Source organism: Penicillium daleae (assembly GCF_028827525.1).
Source record: "Penicillium daleae strain IBT 16125 chromosome Unknown utg000005l_segment0_segment0, whole genome shotgun sequence".
Taxonomy (NCBI): domain Eukaryota; kingdom Fungi; phylum Ascomycota; class Eurotiomycetes; order Eurotiales; family Aspergillaceae; genus Penicillium; species Penicillium daleae.
Window position 1 is genome coordinate 2,206,948 of NW_026623153.1, and position 18,867 is coordinate 2,225,814.

The 18,867-nt window shown below is 47.2% G+C and overlaps 4 protein-coding genes across 4 annotated transcripts; 2 read left to right on the forward strand and 2 right to left on the reverse strand.

Annotated features, from left to right (window-relative positions):
- Window positions 1-222: 222 nt before the first annotated feature.
- On the reverse strand, window positions 223-1,149 carry N7458_005004 (uncharacterized protein; the record flags this gene model as incomplete). Its single annotated transcript, XM_056908386.1, has 3 exons — window positions 223-285; window positions 346-609; window positions 670-1,149. The coding sequence occupies 3 exons, from the start codon at window positions 1,147-1,149 to the stop codon at window positions 223-225; spliced, it is 807 nt and encodes a 268-aa protein (XP_056767004.1).
- Window positions 1,150-2,092: 943 nt separating this feature from the next.
- Window positions 2,093-2,617, reverse strand: N7458_005005 (uncharacterized protein; the record flags this gene model as incomplete). Its single annotated transcript, XM_056908387.1, has 2 exons — window positions 2,093-2,356; window positions 2,498-2,617. The coding sequence occupies 2 exons, from the start codon at window positions 2,615-2,617 to the stop codon at window positions 2,093-2,095; spliced, it is 384 nt and encodes a 127-aa protein (XP_056767005.1).
- Window positions 2,618-6,480: 3,863 nt separating this feature from the next.
- Window positions 6,481-7,860, forward strand: N7458_005006 (uncharacterized protein; the record flags this gene model as incomplete). The annotated part of the gene is made up of 1 exon (XM_056908388.1): window positions 6,481-7,860. One exon carries the CDS (start codon window positions 6,481-6,483, stop codon window positions 7,858-7,860), a length of 1,380 nt encoding a protein of 459 aa, XP_056767006.1.
- A 915-nt stretch (window positions 7,861-8,775) lies between these two features.
- On the forward strand, window positions 8,776-10,186 carry N7458_005007 (uncharacterized protein; the record flags this gene model as incomplete). The annotated part of the gene is made up of 4 exons (XM_056908389.1): window positions 8,776-8,966; window positions 9,233-9,575; window positions 9,629-9,815; window positions 9,876-10,186. The coding sequence occupies 4 exons, from the start codon at window positions 8,776-8,778 to the stop codon at window positions 10,184-10,186; spliced, it is 1,032 nt and encodes a 343-aa protein (XP_056767007.1).
- Between the last annotated feature and the right edge of the window lie 8,681 nt (window positions 10,187-18,867).

Below are 18,867 nucleotides of genomic sequence, written 5' to 3' on the forward strand. Positions count from 1 at the left end.
CAAGCTGAAGCATTATTGTTAAAAGGTCAGACGTCTGCTTCCTCAGAAACCTTTCGAGACTTCCAGATGTAGTATACTATCATGCCAATCAAAATAAAAAGCAGAATACCAACAATGCCACCGAAAACTATAAGCACTATGGTAACATTCCCAAGCGAATTCCCGTGATCACCACCTGGTGGAGATGCTCCATCAGTTGGAGCAATCGGTACAAAAGTAAAATTAGGGTATGCTATTGGGCGTTCCAAGGACATTGGTACAGGTGAAATTGTCTGCGAATGTTGCCTAAAAATTTATGTGAATTCGTTGGCTTAATCTCTTATTTCCCTCACATAGAACACTTACATTCGGATACTGTTGACACAATTGAAAGGCATTCAACTGGTAGGCTAGTGCTGCAGTGTTCGCAGCTATCATGGCCATGTTGTTGCTTCGAACAGTGAGCTTATACGCTGCCTGTGCAGTCTCCAGATTCTGCTGGGATACTTGAGCAGCTGCGTCGTTGGCTTCGTTTTGTTTGACAGAAAATACTACTGTCCCAACAAAACCACCCGTCACTATTATTGTCGTGATCAGTCCTCCATAAGCAATGATTGGCTCGTAGGGTTTCTGTCATCTCAATGAGCAAGACTGCATCCATTTTTATGGAGGCACTAGAGGGTACCCTACCTTCTTCTCGTTAGTAATAACTTCAAGCTTTTCATTAATTATTTTCTTCATAAGACATTCGGTCGACATTCTTTCGTCACACTTCTCGTCAATCACTGAGAGAATTTCCGATTCGACTGCTGCCGAGAAACTTTCGATTTTGGCATCTCGTGCGTCGTTATTTAAGTCATCAACACACCCAATTGAAAGCGCGTAGTGAAGCCTCGCTTTAATTAGTCCGTTGATTGCTTGTACTAATCTTTCATCAATAGCTGAATCGGGAGCCTCCTTAGCCACCTGGCCCTTTGTGTCAGGAGTGGTGGTGACATTGGCATCCTTTGTGGTAGTAGAACTGGTTGCACTCGCCGGTGCGGTCGCTTCATGGACCTTTGACTCCTCCCCGGTCATCTGGCCCTTTGTTTCAGGAGTGGTGGTGACGTTGGCATCCTTTGTTGTAGTAGAACTCGTTGCACTCGCCGGTGCGGTCGCTTTGGGAGCCATTGACTTAGAAGAATTTACAGAATTCTGAACATTCGCATCGCGCATGAGGGTATGGTCATTCGTATGATTAACCGTGGGGTCAGCATGTGGGCTGATAGTCGTCCTCATCTAATTTAGTATGAGACGTCGCTGGAGGGATAGAGAGAACGTAAGGGATGAATGAGTCTGATGTCTTGATGAGTAGTACTCAGGCTTAGTATGATTTGATTGATATCTATTAGTGACACCTTGGATGACACACTTCCCCGAAAGTGTGGCTGGCTTTCATACTTATCCGGAGGAAAGAGAGATGTTGAAAGAATCACCACGGACTCTGGGCTTACTTATGTCATCTGTTCTGGTATTAACTATCTTGTGGCCGAGTATGCTTTTCCGACAATTGCCGGTATCGTATCCATGGTTCAGCTTCAGAATGTGATCTCAAGACATGGATAGGCCTTGGCACGGGACGGAAAAGACCGCACCTGACTGGACCGCTGGACGGGGACCCTTTTGACGGAATGACTGCGGTTTGGTGCGGTCAATCGGTCCTGTAAACAAGACAAACATAGAACGTTACTACACCCACCTGCAACTCATGATCACGTGATTACATCAGAGACAAGGTATTGTATTTGCATGGTTTATCTGAAGGTCATTTCATGTGCACCTAATTTTGTGGCTAGTGGCTTGGCTGTGGCGCTCAGAAATAACAACAGTGTGCTTAGTGGTGAAACTGGTTTTGCTCTCGACAGTACAAAAGATTCAATATCATAGACTGAGGAAGTTTCATGATAATGGAGACTGTTTCAAATAAAGGTATAGCCACTACTTGAAGATCAAGATCCTCCGCTCTCATTGCCATAGTGTCTTGCTGCAGTGAGTTGATATTCACATATATTCAGAGCTCAGCTTCTTTGCGAAATAGAATTTCAATAGAAATATGTGCGGTATTGGCCTCAAGTTAATTATTGTCTTCACATTGGAGGATATTTTTAAGGTTTTCCCGAAGATTTGCGAAACGCTGCTCGGAGTACGCTAAAAATGCCTTTTGGTTGTACGAGTCTCGTTCCGCAATTTGCAACCGAAGGCATAGCTGAGCATTGACAGAACGAAGGATTTTCATCTCCGTCTGAATACGGTGAAGCTCAGCTTTCTCCGACATGTAGAAATTCCAAAGCACTGAGTATTGTTCTAACATCTCTGTAGATGATGTGTGGTTCAGCTGCTGGGAACATTGGAGATTTTGCGTTTGTGGTTGTGATGGAGTCAAGCAAACTTGAAATGCGGTGCCTATATCTGGGCTCTAATATAGAAAAATAAGACTTAGAATCCCAAAGATACTTGCGAAGCGTCTGCCTGCCCTTACCTGAAAGTCATCGATAGCGGACTCGGCTGGGTCCGGAGAACCGGAGTAGGACCCACCATCCGTAGGAACTTGTTCGACAACTGACTCAGCCATTGATGCCTGATAGAGACTTGAAGACATTGTTGTTCTCCCTTGTGGTAGTATTTATATCAAGGAATGATTATAGCATCTGGACCTGGCCCAAGTTTCTAATTGTCGGATTCAAACGGTTTCGCGATGTATTAAGTTATTATACTGGAAGCTTGCGATTTGATTTTCAAGACTTAAACAACGTGTCTCTTACACCAATACCTGAACTTTCGACAGCAATAAGTTGGCTTTCAAATTTTCGATTCTAACAGAATGGGGCTATCGTGGTAGACCGTTGTGAACCGCACATTCGAAACGGGACAGCATCCGCGTTTCTTCTCAGTTGCTGTATTGCTGCCATTCACCGGAAGCAAAGCACTCTACAGGAAGAGCCCTCAATGTTCTTCTTTCGTATCCAATTCCATCTCATGTACAAACGGCCCTCCTAGGGCGGTTCAAATATTGCGGGGAATGCGTGAATGTTGGGAGATCGGCCAGCCTTATACGCTGAATCAAGGATTGAAAATTTGTTTCTTTATGCGACCGGTGTGCATCCGCCGAGTAAGCGTATACTTACTAACTAATCAAGATCGAATATAGGCTTTGAGATAGATTGTGTCGGAAACGTAGTGTTCTACTCAGGAATCTTTGGGCCTCGTGGGTTTAGTCATATTCCTTCGATAGAAGGACCGTTTTATTGGTGACTTGACGCAATCAAGAGGGACAAAGGTATACCTCGGTCAAAACTGGACACCCGTCAGGCTACCTCTGCGGTCTTTACAGTAACGTCAGGTGAGCCGTCCTCATTCCCATTAGAGAGGCAATGTGTCTGTATCCCAATGGTTTCTATGTACAGAGAGAAGTTTGGAGGCACAAAATTGAGTCCTGACTGAGTTAGAAGTGACGAGATAGCTACAGAGGCAAGCAATTAAATATCGTGATGTGATTGTAGGCGGGGAGACCTCAATAATGTTGGTGTAGATATCACGTCGAGGCAACCTCCGTAAAACTACTTTCCTGTGCACACACAAATCCGGGATCAAGCACCTTTTGGGTTGCTAAAAGATGCTCCGCTCCTGCCCTCTGCTAAATTACTGACATACTCTTCACAGTGGCGGAGATTGACATTCGATCAATTCAAGCCAAGGAAGCCGAGATATGTGCCCCATTTTTACAGTTTAATTTGTTCCAGAGTTTTTGGGGTCAACACTATCTATCACTGGATTGGTTTGATTTCGTGTAAAGATGGCATACAATGTCCCACTCTTCTTGAATAATAAAACTATTCTCATTCAGGCCGACTGTTGATGTCGAAGAAGTCTATTTGACTTCCAAGCTTCACACTCGAGCCGTTTGGACTACAATTTGCTCAACCCAACCTGTTCAATCCCAGTCATTTATTTTAAACCACAAGAAGGTTGGAATAGTTTTGGTACAATAAATTGAAACAGCTAACTCATTCCAAGGTAATGATTCCCGGTCATGCAACTCGGAGACGACTGTTTCGATCCGTCTCAAGGTCTTTCTCTGGAGTTTCCAGACCTCCCTGTTTCTGCTCCCTTCATACTGCATGACGGGGATGACTACGAGGTGGAAGGCCAATCATTAACTTGGTTGTCCTTCAGCCGCCGGCACTGGTGTATTATTAGCCAAGCTTTCCCTTTCCTACTGCCGATGATGATGATGATGATGATGATGATGATGATGATGATGGTTTTTCATTTACCCTGACCCCTCGCGAGTTGGATTATAAACCACAGACTGCTAGGCTAGGTACGGATTCGTATTTTGGCCTAGGTGAGTAAACCAACTTCGCGAAAGATACGCAGGATTCCGCAACTAAATAGATCTCTACGTATACAGCTGCCGTGTTCCATTTCCTAAGTGACCTTGATGCCTCGCCGGGGCCTTTCGTGACTGCATAGCCGTTTTCTTTTCATCCTGCGTTCATGGTGTTCGGCTTTGAAACCGATGTGATGCTTCGGTGAAGTCCAAGACAACCTCAACTGTCTTAGCCCTTGAAGCACTTTTGATCTTACACTTTCCCTCTTCTCCAGGTCCCCCGGACAAGGTTGCCATGCTGTTAAACGCCTCCCCGACCTTCCCTCGGAGCTCTCGTCGCAGTTCTCTCAGCTCCGGACAGTCCAGCAGAACATGGGTTACACTCTCTCGCTCGCCACAGGCACACAGGTCGTCATCGCGGAAACGGAATGCCTTCGCGTATGTTGATAGCCAGCAGTGTCCAGTTCGCAATTGCGTTAGTGGGTAAGCCCGATTTCTCGGCAAGGATCCGTAGAGCCGTCGCGTGTACTTTGCTGGCAATGTATTGTATACCACGACCCGCGAGAGCTTCCACTCTCGATTCGCGGTACCTGAGGAGGTCTCCCGTCTCCTTCCGTCAAGCCGACCGTGTCTTGCAGAAAGCCCTCAATTCGCTCGATCCGGCAGTGTATGTTGGTTGCTCTCCACTAACCAAGCTTGGTCCGGTGTCTGGACAGGTTCGACAGGTTGCCCGTGGCAAAGCCTTAACGAGTTCTGTCGGCTGCCGCCAGCCAAATACCAATATTTTCAGATTTCCCGTGTGTCTCCCAAGAGGATGCCCGTGTCTCGGTGGTGCCCGTGTCTCAAAGAACAGCCGGCCTGGAGGGTGCCCGTGGCTGGGCCTTAACGAGGTCAATCCGACGTTAGCTCGACTGCCTGTGTCACCAGTTCACTATTGTACCGCCTCGCCGCATCTCGCACGATGCGATCCCAGACGGTATGCAAGCTCAGGGGTGTCCTGTCTTCGTTTTAGGGCGACACCACTTTCACTGGTAATGCAAGACCAGCTGCTGGGTCCGAGTGCGAGTCGGGTAAAAAGAAGTCGGGTGGTTTTCGTATCCCATTATCCCCTGATTTCGGTGTGGTTGTGCGATCGTGCCCCGCGTCTCCCGCACCGGGCCGGACCGCCCAACCACGGCGGTTTCACTTTGGTGTTCCCCAACGCGGATTAACACCAGACACCACGAGAAGGTATGAATCCATTATTCCAGCAGCCTGGAGAGGACTGCTGCCCAGCACGAGCTCACCAGGGGCTTTGCCTACTGCCATATTTGCTTTCTCGATTGGAGGGAGCCCGATCTATTTTGCTCCTTCGGAATGACCCTAGAATAAAACTGAAATGGAGCGAAAAGAATTCAGTACATATTCTCCGTCTCTGACGCCAGCGTCGTTATAAACTGGAGGAGCCCGAAGGAGGCCTCAGGCACCAAAGACCTGTTACGTCGCACCCCACAACACTAGCTCGATTTCCTTCGTTAAACTACCATTAAAACACACATCTGGGTCCGGTACAATTGCATTAATGTCTTGGCCAGCCTTGCTTTGATGCGAGTACAGTAGATATACCCTTGCAAACTGTGCAAACAGGGCGGTTAGGCTTGCATAAACTATGTAACTATCAGTATTTCTGTAACAAACACATGCACAAATTGAGTAAATTAGGGGCTGAGTTGCTCCAACGGTTTCTGCTGAGAGACAGAAGGCTAGATGTGTAAATCCTAAGCACCACAGATGATATATAAAACTCAGTTATGGCATCAGATCATACATGAGGAGAGTTTAAAGCGGAAAATTGAGGTTGGTTCTGAACAAGAATTTATTCTGGCTTCTCTCCACTACTCCTGAACCATATTGGGGGGCATGGAAGCAGCCTGTGTGTAAAGAAAACCACGGGCAGTGTCAAGCCTTATTCTACAAAGACACATGCGGCAGACATAGGAAATTGATGGCCACCAATGTTTCTTCATGGAACAAGTTTCACTCCTTATTGGGACCACGTCGCAGCCTCTCTACCTTTCATCTATAAGTAGACCCGAGTTTGCTGGTTTCAATTCAAGAGCTCTCCTGAATGTACGAAGAACATAGTATGTTCGATGGATTCCAATAATATGGATACATCGGAAGACGGAATCTCGACAGCAAGGCCGCTTCGAGATACAAAAGCAAGGCAAGACTTGAAGGAAAGGCAGCAAGCGAAGCTGAATGAAAAACGAGAGCAATTAAAAGAACTCGAAAATGTCCAAGAGGGCGATCTCTCGCCTTCTCAAATGAAGAAGATCACTAATCTTCGGAGGGAGCTTGGTATCGATGCGACTAGCAAGTCAGTGGATCCCCAGAGTAAACCCCAGTACCCAGGATCCACCTCGGGCGACAACGAGGACAGAAACAGCGGAAACTCTCCCCAAACTCCAGCCAGTGGCGATTCACCTTCATCAAAGAACGAAAGACCGGGTTTTTATTCTGGCAGCCCGTCAACCCAGACGGCTGTAAAAACATCACCCGACATGTCTCACGAGGGCGGTGTTGCCATAGCATATTGTCGATGCAAATCCTTCAAAGATAATTCCCGGATAATTTACTGTTTCGGACCACCCGATCATTCAAAACACGAGTTTGGACCATCAAAAGCGCACACAGAAGATGAGATTAAGTGTCTTCCCCTAATATCTGGGAAACACGAAACGATCTGGGACATCCAAGAAAAAGGCCGGTGGCTGTATGGCTTCACCAATATTAAGAGAATAGTCAATGTTGTGACTCTGGCACCAAATCTCCACCGAAAGTGGAAGCCACGGATGACGAAAAAGGGCAAAGCCATTCATGTATTTCCTACTATGCTCTTGGGAATTCTGTGGGATCACATAGATCCGGATCACAAAATATTACTTAAAGATGGGCAAAGCTGGAATTTCAGGGGAAAATTGATGCAAAGACTCAAGAAAAGAGAAAAAATTATTCTGGATAACTGGATTCGTGACGCGGCGAAACACCAGGACCTATCGTACCAAGCCTGGCTAAGCGAAAATGGTGTAACCAATCGAGTTAGGCCTCCTACTTTCTTCCCAGGTGACGATTGGACCAATGCCCCTGTACAGCCAACGAAGACTAAATCTCGAACGAAGTCCAATTCGAAGAGCTCTGATTTGGACAGCCTGGGAAATGGACCCCCAAGAGAGGAGAACCATGGCAAGAAAAGGCCAAGGGCAAATTCCGGAGCGAATTCGGGCCGCACGAAAAAGCTTCGCCCTGGTTCAGCATCAACGGAAAAGTCAACTGAGAGATCCATAGATTACAGGTCGTATCTCTTTACCAACATGATGCATTTCGGGCTCACCGACGAAAAGCGCGAGAAAGATCCCGAGGAATATAGGCAAATTCTGGGTAATATCGAGCAAGACTGGACCAACTACCGACAGAATATGATCAACCGCGGTTTCACGGTAGCCCCCGGAGGAGAGAAACCTGAAGCTTAGGATGACCCACACTTTTCTGTGCCTTTACGGAGTCAGCGTTATCTGTTCAGCCTTTGGTATATGAACCGAGGGAACAGCGGTTTGATCTCACAGCTTACTTAATGTCCTAACGCATCGGGTGCTTTACGAGCGTCAATTTTAGACAGCAATGCAGGTATGGTTGGACATCTCTCGCTACATGAACTAACCGATGTTTGCCTGAGATTAGGTAATTTATCGTATTTAATTTATTCAAGAAGTGTGACTTGATCTTTTCGTGTTCATCTATAGGTGCGTTGTATACTTATAAAGATGAATATGGAGTCTTATACTTGCCATTATTAACGCTGACCCGTATCTCTATTTAGGAAAAAGACAACTAAAGTCACATTACAGTCCTTCGATTGAGTCGCATGTGTTGGTCGTCGATCGTGTGTTCTTCTTGTGGGGATATGCTTTTCATGTTTTTTCCTTGCTCACTTTTATTTCTTTCTGTCAAATATGGACCTGATATGAGATCCCCCGGTCGAGTAACCAGTTCCTTGAATATTGCAGTTTAAGTGCAATCTGGGGTATCGGCCGGACTCTATGCACTTCAACATGCAATGGGACCGCTGGGTTCAATCAATAATAATTCGATGTCTATTTATTCAAACAAAATCATTCCATTCGCATTTATCATGCCCTCACAAACCGTTACTCCCGTTTCCGTATCCCTTTGCAAGCCGTCCGTGGTACAGTAGTATGAGCCGGAACCAGCGCATATCTCAACCATTTGCTCAACACCAACTGTATTGTGCGGAAATGATGTGTTAAAAAGAAAGACGGAAATTGGCCTCGGTGAAAGTTGTGATTGACTTATGTCGACCTTGGCAGTGGTATTTTACCGTTAGCAACGTGCTTTTTATCGGACACCTACATTTTCTTTGTCTTTGTATGCAGGCCGGCCTGTTAGCCGGAGCACAAACGGCCCATCAAGACCGTGTGGAACCGATCCAGACACAGCTGACCGAAGAGCTAGAGAGCTGGAGGGCCGAGCAGCAGAGCCGGGAAGACCTGCTCAAAGAGCGGATCGCCACGCTGGAAAGCGAGCTCACCCGACTTCGGGGTGAATTAGATCAAGTTCGGTTCGAAAGGCGACGCCCGAACGGATCGCAGCACCACAACCCACTCAGCGTAGGGCAACGGTGCCAAAGACACTCCGCACAAGCGATCAAAACCATCTCTGAGCCCGCGACCAAGGCCACGTGCCGGTCCCTAAGCCCGTGTCTCGTTACAACCAACTGTCATCGAGCTTCGCGGACATCGCCGCACTGCTAGCCACCAAGCCTGCAGGGCACGGATGGCAAGACGTCGTACACAAGAAAAAACGTCCAAATTGAACGGACTCAAGCAATCAAGCTCACCCCAGTGCGCTTATGCCCACAAGAAACGCCCCGAAAGAAGCCAGACGAATTGTCTTCCGACGCGAGCAGGCCCAAACAGCCCGCCATGTGGACAAACAGGACATCATCCTTGCGGTCAGCCGCGGACTTGCCCAAGCCGATTTCCCGAGTTTTGTCCGCGCAAATGACGCGGGGTACAGCAGCACTTGGGCGGTCACTGTGGTCTTAGAGAAGGGGGCTCTAGGGTCTATGTTAGTACCAGTCCACTGGGGGCTGGTGGTTGCCGCAGCACAACAAGTAGACCCAGCAATGAGATCTGCCGAACTGCCAGAGCAATGGTACCGAGCCAAGGTGCATGGAGTTTCCATTTTTCGCTACTTAAGTCGTGGGCTGGGCCTTGCCAGGGAGGAAGTCGAACTGGGAACCCGGATCCGACTGAAGAGAGACCCCAGTGGCTCTGGCGACATAGGGATGTCCAGGGTGGTACCAGGAAATGGCCCACGATCGTCGTCACGGTAGGGTCCCTGGAGGAGGCCCGGGATCTTCTAGTCCATGGGATTCGGTTTGGAGGAGCCCGGTTTAAGACGGAACGTTACTGGGAAAGGGGGAGGATATGGTCTGCCCTCGATGCTGCTATCTAGGCCATCACAGCTTCAAAGCTTGCGGGAGCAACCCACCATGCTGCTTCATCTGTGCAGGCACACATGAAAGACACAAGCACGTTTGTCACGTACTGGACTGCTCGGCCAAGTCCTGCACCGCCTGCCAACAAACGCCCACGAAATTCGGCAACTGTGGAGTGCCTCACTCAGCCACGGCCGGGAACTGCCCAGCTAGGCGCGCAGCCCGAAAGCAACGACGGGTCGGCAGGGAGCTCATCAAAACCGTTCGGCGCCGCTGGCCTCCAACCGCCCAAGATCACACGCGATCGGTTTGCATCAGTCTACTACTGGAGTGGGTAACAGCGTAGCCTCGGAGAATTCGGCTCCGATGAATTGGCAAACCCCCGCAGATAAACATTCTTGGCTACCGCCGATCATGGCTCCATTCTTGTTACACCTCGGCTCCAACAGTTGATTGAGCTAGGGAAGTATTTTCAGCTCAAGGCACTGGACTCCGACGAAGCGATTCAACTACTTTTACAAGCGCGCGAATAGGCACAGATTAACCGGTATCGCGCTTCGCAGGAACCAATTACTACTGGTTTGCCGGAATTAAGTGATGACTTTTCCATGTTGCTTAGAGGGCGATGACCCATAGGCAGTTATATGAACTATCAACCTGGGATGCCTACTGTACTGTACAGTAATGAGAAAGAAGCCCGCGAATTATTACGTCTGCGAAGAAGGACATGTCACTATAATTGATTATTCAACAGGGTTACTATGTAGTTTCGTAAGCCGAAAGGATTGTAACTAAGTATCTCCGACCATGCATAGGTGAGTCAGAAGCAGACCAGCCAAATAGAATTCATGTTTGGACATTTGGTCCATAGTCAGTGTGGCCCTGAGCCAATATTGGTCTGATTGGCTGGACTTTAACTCTTGATGTGGGGCCTCTTCCATTTCATCAAGGGCTATAGCTCTCTTTAATTGGTTGAATTGCCCTTGGAGTGTAAGTTTTGTGAACGATTTTTGGATCTAAGACTTTGGCTGCTTAAGGAGGTGCAATCGGAGACATACATCTTACACTGAAGTTCAATCACTCCTTATGCCACTAAAGTCTGAGTACTCTCGCAACACTCACGTGATGATTGGGATCATTAGCTAACTTTATCTCTCGCTAATTTTGTTCTGATCCATCAGATGAAGAACTAGGTAACTATAGAGAAAGAGAAGCTCTTATAGTAGTAGAAGATAAAATGTAGTTGCTATAGTGGTAATGAATGCAGTTGCTGCGGTAATGTATGGTAAGGATTCTTGGCAAAATTGATTAGTTAGTTAACTTAACTAACGTTAACGTAATTCCCGCTTACCCTGGCCACCCCATCCAAAATCGCGTCTTCCTACCAACCTACCTAATTCAACCACCTACCATGCCACTAATTCGCTCTGAATCTCGGCAGAAATTGGCCAATCAAGAGGGCAAGATCTCATTAGCCCTTTCTGATATTAAAGATGGTCGCGTTAAATCTCTACGCGAAGCATTAAGGCTATACGCAATACCACGCGCTACACTACAAACACGCGCTTATGGTGTTGTTTCTATAGCAGAGAGACGCCATCCACGCCATAAACTCACACAATTAGAAGAAGATTCGCTTTGTGAGTGGGTTATCTCTATAGATACGCGTGGAGCAGCGCCTAGGTCTGCTACTATAGGAGAGATGGCCAATATCCTACTAGCTGCGCGCGGTAACCAACCTCCGCCTACTGTTGGTAAGAATTGGCCATCAAAATTTGTTGAACGCCGCGAAGAGCTTCGTACACGCTACTCGGTACGATACGACTACCAGCGCGCATTAAACAAAGACCCAAAGACCCTACGAGCCTGGTTTGCGACCGTACAACGCGTGATTAACGATAACGGGATACAACCGGAGGATATCTATAACTTTGATGAGACAGGCTTTGCAATGGGCCTTATATCCTCGTAGAAGGTAGTTACGCGAGCTGAATTCTACGGTCGGAGACGTCTCCTATAGCTAGGAAATCGCGAATAGGTTACTACGATCGAATCAATCTGCGCAGATAGCTATTCGTTACCGCTATGCGTTATCTTTAAGGGCAAGGTTTACCAAGCTAGCTAGTTTGAAAATCTACCGAAAGATTGGCGATTCGAGGTCTCTAATAATGGTTAGACTACCGATAAGATTAGCCTACGCTAGTTACAAAAGCTCTTTATCCCATCAACAAACTCGCGCGTACGCGGCCGATTTCGCTTATTAATCCTTAACGGTCATAGTAGCCACCTTACGCCCCAATTCGACCGAATTTGCGCAGAAAACGATATTATACCTCTTTGTATGCCTACGCATGCTTCGCATCTACTACAACCACTAGATATTAGCTGCTTTGCGGTAGTAAAGAGGGCATATAGCCGTTTCGTTAGCGATCTTGCGCGTACGGGATATAACCATATCGATAAGTGCGATTTCTTAGAGAATTACCAACACGCGCGGCTAGAGGCCTTCCAAAAACCAGCTATTATTCGGAATAGCTTCGTAGCTAGCAGCCTAGTACCAGTCGATGTAGAAAGAGTGCTTTCAAAGCTTAATATCTCTCTACGAACGCCTACACCACCAAGTAGCCGGCCAAGCAGCAGTTCTAGCCAATTCACACCAAAAACGCCTAGAACCGTCGTTCAGCTACAAAAGCAAGCTTCGTTACTAAAGGATCTACTACATCGGCGGTCAAAGACCCCTCCGAGCCCAATTAATAACGTGGTAGATCAGCTTATCAAGGGTGCTTATTTATCCTTACATAGCGCCGTATTACTTACGCAAGATAATACGAATCTCCGCGCAGCGAATGAGAGAATCGTCAAGAAACGCAATCGGCCGAATAGAAAGATACCCTACGAAGAGGGTTTAACCGTCGAAGAGGGCCTACAGCTAGTTGAGCAGCTAAACCAGCCGGAAGAAGCTGATGGGGTAGTATCGCATGCGCAGGGCGAATTGCCTAGTCAGCAGGATCAGCCACGCAGGAGGGCTCCGCCTACCTGTAGTGGATGTGGAGGAATTGGCCATAGGATTACTTCATGTAAAAATCGTATTATCTAGTTAAATTAATGGGTGTTGGTTGAGATAATCGATTTTGAAATGTTCTAATGGGGTAGGTGGCCAGGGTAAGCGGGTGGCCAGGGTAAGCGGGAATTACGTTATGTGATGCGGGTATTACATAATTGCGGTGCCAGTAGCCAAATCTGCGGTGTCCCTATCAATTCCCAACTAGTTAACGTAATTCCCGGTTGATCGGAACACACGGTTGATCGGAACACCCCATCCAAAATCGCGTCTTTCTACCCACCTACCCACTTCAACCACCTACCATGCCACCAATTCGCACTGAATCTAGCCATAAACTGGCCAATCAAGAGGGCAGGATCTTATTGGCCCTTTCCGATTTAAAAGAGGACCGTATCAAGTCTCTCCGCGCAGCAGCAAAGCTATCCCCTCGTCCGTCCGGGAAGGACAATTAGCGCATTTCAATTAGCGTATTATATTATCCAATAGGTTATCGGACTAAAATATTCGATGTGTTATTGGATATAGGGGCTCCACTATCTACTAAGTCATCAACGCGTGTTTTTCTACACGCGTAACCCCCTACCAACCTGCCTACCAACCTGCCTACCAACCTGCCTACCAACCTGCCTACCAACCTGCCTACCAACCTGCCTACCAACCTGCCAATAAATCTGCCATGGCTCCAAAGAAATCTACTAAGGCTACACGGAAGCGCACGCTTGACGAGATTACTGCCGAATTACCTACTAAGGAAGAACTCTCTCGGCAGCTAAAGCCCTTGATCCCTTCCTCCGAACCTCCACGGCTGCACCTACCTACTAGCATTGACCTAGATAGCCCATACGCGATCTTTACACTCTTTATTAGCGAAGAGATTTTCGATCGTATCAGCCAATCTACCAATGCATACGCGCAGCGAAATCTAGCGAAGCTAGCTACCACTGCCACTACTACTACTACTCGCGCGTGGAAGGATACTACAACTGCAGAGATCAAGGTCTTCTTTGGTATTCTTATTTATATGGGTGTTCACCCTGAGCCACGCATTGATCTCTACTGGGCGCAAGATAGACGAGAAGGACCACTACATACTCCTCCGCTTTATATGACCCTTAAGCGCTTTGAACAGATTAAGCGCTATCTTCATATATCTCACCCTGACGAAGATGAGATACGATCGGAGAAGGATAAGAAGCAGTGGTGGTATAAGCTAGACCCTCTGGCTTTCTTCTTCAAAGAGGCTGCTGAAAAGCACTACCAACCAGGTTCTAATATCTCTATCGATGAGACTATGGTTCGCTGCTTTGGCCGTACGAAGCATACTGTCAAGATGCCTAATAAGCCAATTCAACAAGGTTATAAGATCTTTGCCCTCGCAGAACATGGCTATATTTGGACATTTACATGGAGTAGCCGCCTATGGGGGATCGCGGAGATGTTTAAATATGAAGGCCTTAGCCCTACGGCAAGAATGGTGCTTAAGATGGTCAAGAAGCTTCCTGGCCTAGCTAGTTCGATGGCTAATCTTCCTGCTACCCCTATGAGCAATTCGCATACCAATCTTATAGCCAATTCGATGGCTAATCTTCCTGCTACCCCTATAAGCAATTCGCATACCAATCTTATAGCCAATTCAATGGCTAATCTTCCTGCTACCCCTATGAGCAATTCGCATACCAATCTCATGGCCAATTCGATGGCTAATCTTCCTGCTACCCCTATGAGCAATTCGCATACCAACCTCATGGCCAATTCGCCGGCCAATTCGCCGGCCAATTCGCATACCCTAGCACCCTATATTGTCTACTTAGATAACTACTTTACCTCGGTAGCCCTTTTCAAAGAGCTTCGAGATATTCAATGTGGTGCATGTGGTACTACCCGCCCTCAAAATGGGATACCTTCTCAGCTCGTTGAGCTAAAGGATCACATTAAGACGATCCCATGGGGTACACTCTATGCAGCAGAGGCTGAAGGGGTTCTATGTCTTGCTTGGCAGGACAATAATATAGTCCTTCTACTATCTACTATCCACTCGCCACAGATATACACTCCTACTAAGCGGAAGCGGCCATTACCAACCTCTACGAATGCAGCTATCTCGCGTATACCTTTTGGTGATGAGATAACTAAGGAGCTCGAGATTCCTACTGCTATCAATGACTACAATCACTATATGGGTGGTGTGGATATTGCAAATCAGTATAGGGCTTCTTATGAAATTCATCGAAAGTGCGAGCGTGTCTGGTTCCCTCTGCTTTTCTTCTTTATTGATGCTGCAATTATTAATGCTTACCGCATTCAATATATCTTTAAGAAGCAACAGGGGGATAGTGAGCTATCTAGTCAGCTAGATTTTCGGCGAAAGCTCTACCAGCAGCTCTTTGCCTTTGCACCTTCGCCAGTACCAAGGCCAGTACCTGGTATAAACCACCAGCGAATTCAATTCGATAGGCGAAAAGCTTGTGTGTGGTGTCAGTATAAGAGAGAAAAGGGCAAAAGAGGCCAACAGGCCAATCGGTCAAGATCTGGTTGTTTAGAATGCGGCAGTGTAAGCCTATGTGTAAAAGGGCAGTGTTGGGACGAATTTCATAGAATTAGCTAGTCGATTAGGCCTGATTAATTACCATACTGAATTGTGACCGCGATTAGCCAATTAGTACGCGTTATTCATATACGCTAGTATAGCCTAGTAAAATACGCTAATTGTCCTTCCCGGACGGACGAGGGGATACCGCGTGCTTCCCACGTGCGGCGTTTAACATGTTAAGTAATTGTCGGTTCAATGCCTCAAGGCAGGCAGCCGACCAGCACCATGACTCAGGTAAGGGCCGTCGGATGCGTAGGATCGCCGTTACCTCTCCGTTGGGCGGTCAAGCTAGGCGTAGCTCGCAGTCCCATTTGGCTCACAGGCACATTGACTGGCGAGAAGAAAGACGCGAGACGAGAACGCTCACGATGGGATCCACCTGGTCCGCAAAACGATAGCATATGAAGTAGTTCCCAAGACCAGCCCATAGGAAGGCTTTCGCACAATGGTTTCTGCACAACAAATACTGTTATCCTCGCTGTCCTGCACCCTGCAGCGCTTCTGTAGAAGGGGACATCCAAACTTATGCGTCACTGTAGTTGCTTGGTTGCCTTCTGCCAGCATTTGATTGGTCTTTTTCACTGATTGACCCACTGGTTGGTACCATATTATCCCCTCGTCCGTCCGGGAAGGACAATTAGCGTATTTTACTAGGCTATACTAGCGTATATGAATAACGCGTACTAATTGGCTAATCGCGGTCACAATTCAGTATGGTAATTAATCAGGCCTAATCGACTAGCTAATTCTATGAAATTCGTCCCAACACTGCCCTTTTACACATAGGCTTACACTGCCGCATTCTAAACAACCAGATCTTGACCGATTGGCCTGTTGGCCTCTTTTGCCCTTTTCTCTCTTATACTGACACCACACACAAGCTTTTCGCCTATCGAATTGAATTCGCTGGTGGTTTATACCAGGTACTGGCCTTGGTACTGGCGAAGGTGCAAAGGCAAAGAGCTGCTGGTAGAGCTTTCGCCGAAAATCTAGCTGACTAGATAGCTCACTATCCCCCTGTTGCTTCTTAAAGATATATTGAATGCGGTAAGCATTAATAATTGCAGCATCAATAAAGAAGAAAAGCAGAGGGAACCAGACACGCTCGCACTTTCGATGAATTTCATAAGAAGCCCTATACTGATTTGCAATATCCACACCACCCATATAGTGATTGTAGTCATTGATAGCAGTAGGAATCTCGAGCTCCTTAGTTATCTCATCACCAAAAGGTATACGCGAGATAGCTGCATTCGTAGAGGTTGGTAATGGCCGCTTCCGCTTAGTAGGAGTGTATATCTGTGGCGAGTGGATAGTAGATAGTAGAAGGACTATATTATTGTCCTGCCAAGCAAGACATAGAACCCCTTCAGCCTCTGCTGCATAGAGTGTACCCCATGGGATCGTCTTAATGTGATCCTTTAGCTCAACGAGCTGAGAAGGTATCCCATTTTGAGGGCGGGTAGTACCACATGCACCACATTGAATATCTCGAAGCTCTTTGAAAAGGGCTACCGAGGTAAAGTAGTTATCTAAGTAGACAATATAGGGTGCTAGGGTATGCGAATTGGCCGGCGAATTGGCCGGCGAATTGGCCATGAGGTTGGTATGCGAATTGCTCATAGGGGTAGCAGGAAGATTAGCCATCGAATTGGCCATGAGATTGGTATGCGAATTGCTCATAGGGGTAGCAGGAAGATTAGCCATTGAATTGGCTATAAGATTGGTATGCGAATTGCTTATAGGGGTAGCAGGAAGATTAGCCATCGAATTGGCTATAAGATTGGTATGCGAATTGCTCATAGGGGTAGCAGGAAGATTAGCCATCGAACTAGCTAGGCCAGGAAGCTTCTTGACCATCTTAAGCACCATTCTTGCCGTAGGGCTAAGGCCTTCATATTTAAACATCTCCGCGATCCCCCATAGGCGGCTACTCCATGTAAATGTCCAAATATAGCCATGTTCTGCGAGGGCAAAGATCTTATAACCTTGTTGAATTGGCTTATTAGGCATCTTGACAGTATGCTTCGTACGGCCAAAGCAGCGAACCATAGTCTCATCGATAGAGATATTAGAACCTGGTTGGTAGTGCTTTTCAGCAGCCTCTTTGAAGAAGAAAGCCAGAGGGTCTAGCTTATACCACCACTGCTTCTTATCCTTCTCCGATCGTATCTCATCTTCGTCAGGGTGAGATATATGAAGATAGCGCTTAATCTGTTCAAAGCGCTTAAGGGTCATATAAAGCGGAGGAGTATGTAGTGGTCCTTCTCGTCTATCTTGCGCCCAGTAGAGATCAATGCGTGGCTCAGGGTGAACACCCATATAAATAAGAATACCAAAGAAGACCTTGATCTCTGCAGTTGTAGTATCCTTCCACGCGCGAGTAGTAGTAGTAGTGGCAGTGGTAGCTAGCTTCGCTAGATTTCGCTGCGCGTATGCATTGGTAGATTGGCTGATACGATCGAAAATCTCTTCGCTAATAAAGAGTGTAAAGATCGCGTATGGGCTATCTAGGTCAATGCTAGTAGGTAGGTGCAGCCGTGGAGGTTCGGAGGAAGGGATCAAGGGCTTTAGCTGCCGAGAGAGTTCTTCCTTAGTAGGTAATTCGGCAGTAATCTCGTCAAGCGTGCGCTTCCGTGTAGCCTTAGTAGATTTCTTTGGAGCCATGGCAGATTTATTGGCAGGTTGGTAGGCAGGTTGGTAGGCAGGTTGGTAGGCAGGTTGGTAGGCAGGTTGGTAGGCAGGTTGGTAGGCAGGTTGGTAGGCAGGTTGGTAGGGGGTTACGCGTGTAGAAAAACACGCGTTGATGACTTAGTAGATAGTGGAGCCCCTATATCCAATAACACATCGAATATTTTAGTCCGATAACCTATTGGATAATATAATACGCTAATTGAAATGCGCTAATTGTCCTTCCCGGACGGACGAGGGGATAGGCGGATGGGGGGTTGGTGTTAGGGTGGACAACTGGTGGTCAATGGGAAATGGGATCAAATTTTTGCACAACCACTATACAGCTGAATGGAATAAGCAATGCACTGCCGAGGGGGCTCACCGCTCAAATTCCATAATTGATTGGTCTTGTGTGTTACAGTACACTGCACGCGAATGATTGTGATTGAATGCCGCTGGAGAATGTGGGAGCCCGTCTTGACACAAAGCAGCAGACCGAATATCGACCAGAAAAGCAGAAAAGATCCAACCGACACCAGATACCGGGGCAGATCGATATCGGCGGAGGGACTAGTATAAATGCCTGGTACTGTAAATGGCATCAATGAAATCATCCTGGTTGGAGGAACAGTAGGGGCAAAGAAAATTCGTGGTATAAGGTGGGAGGGAGTAGGCCAGGGGTGGCCGACGTG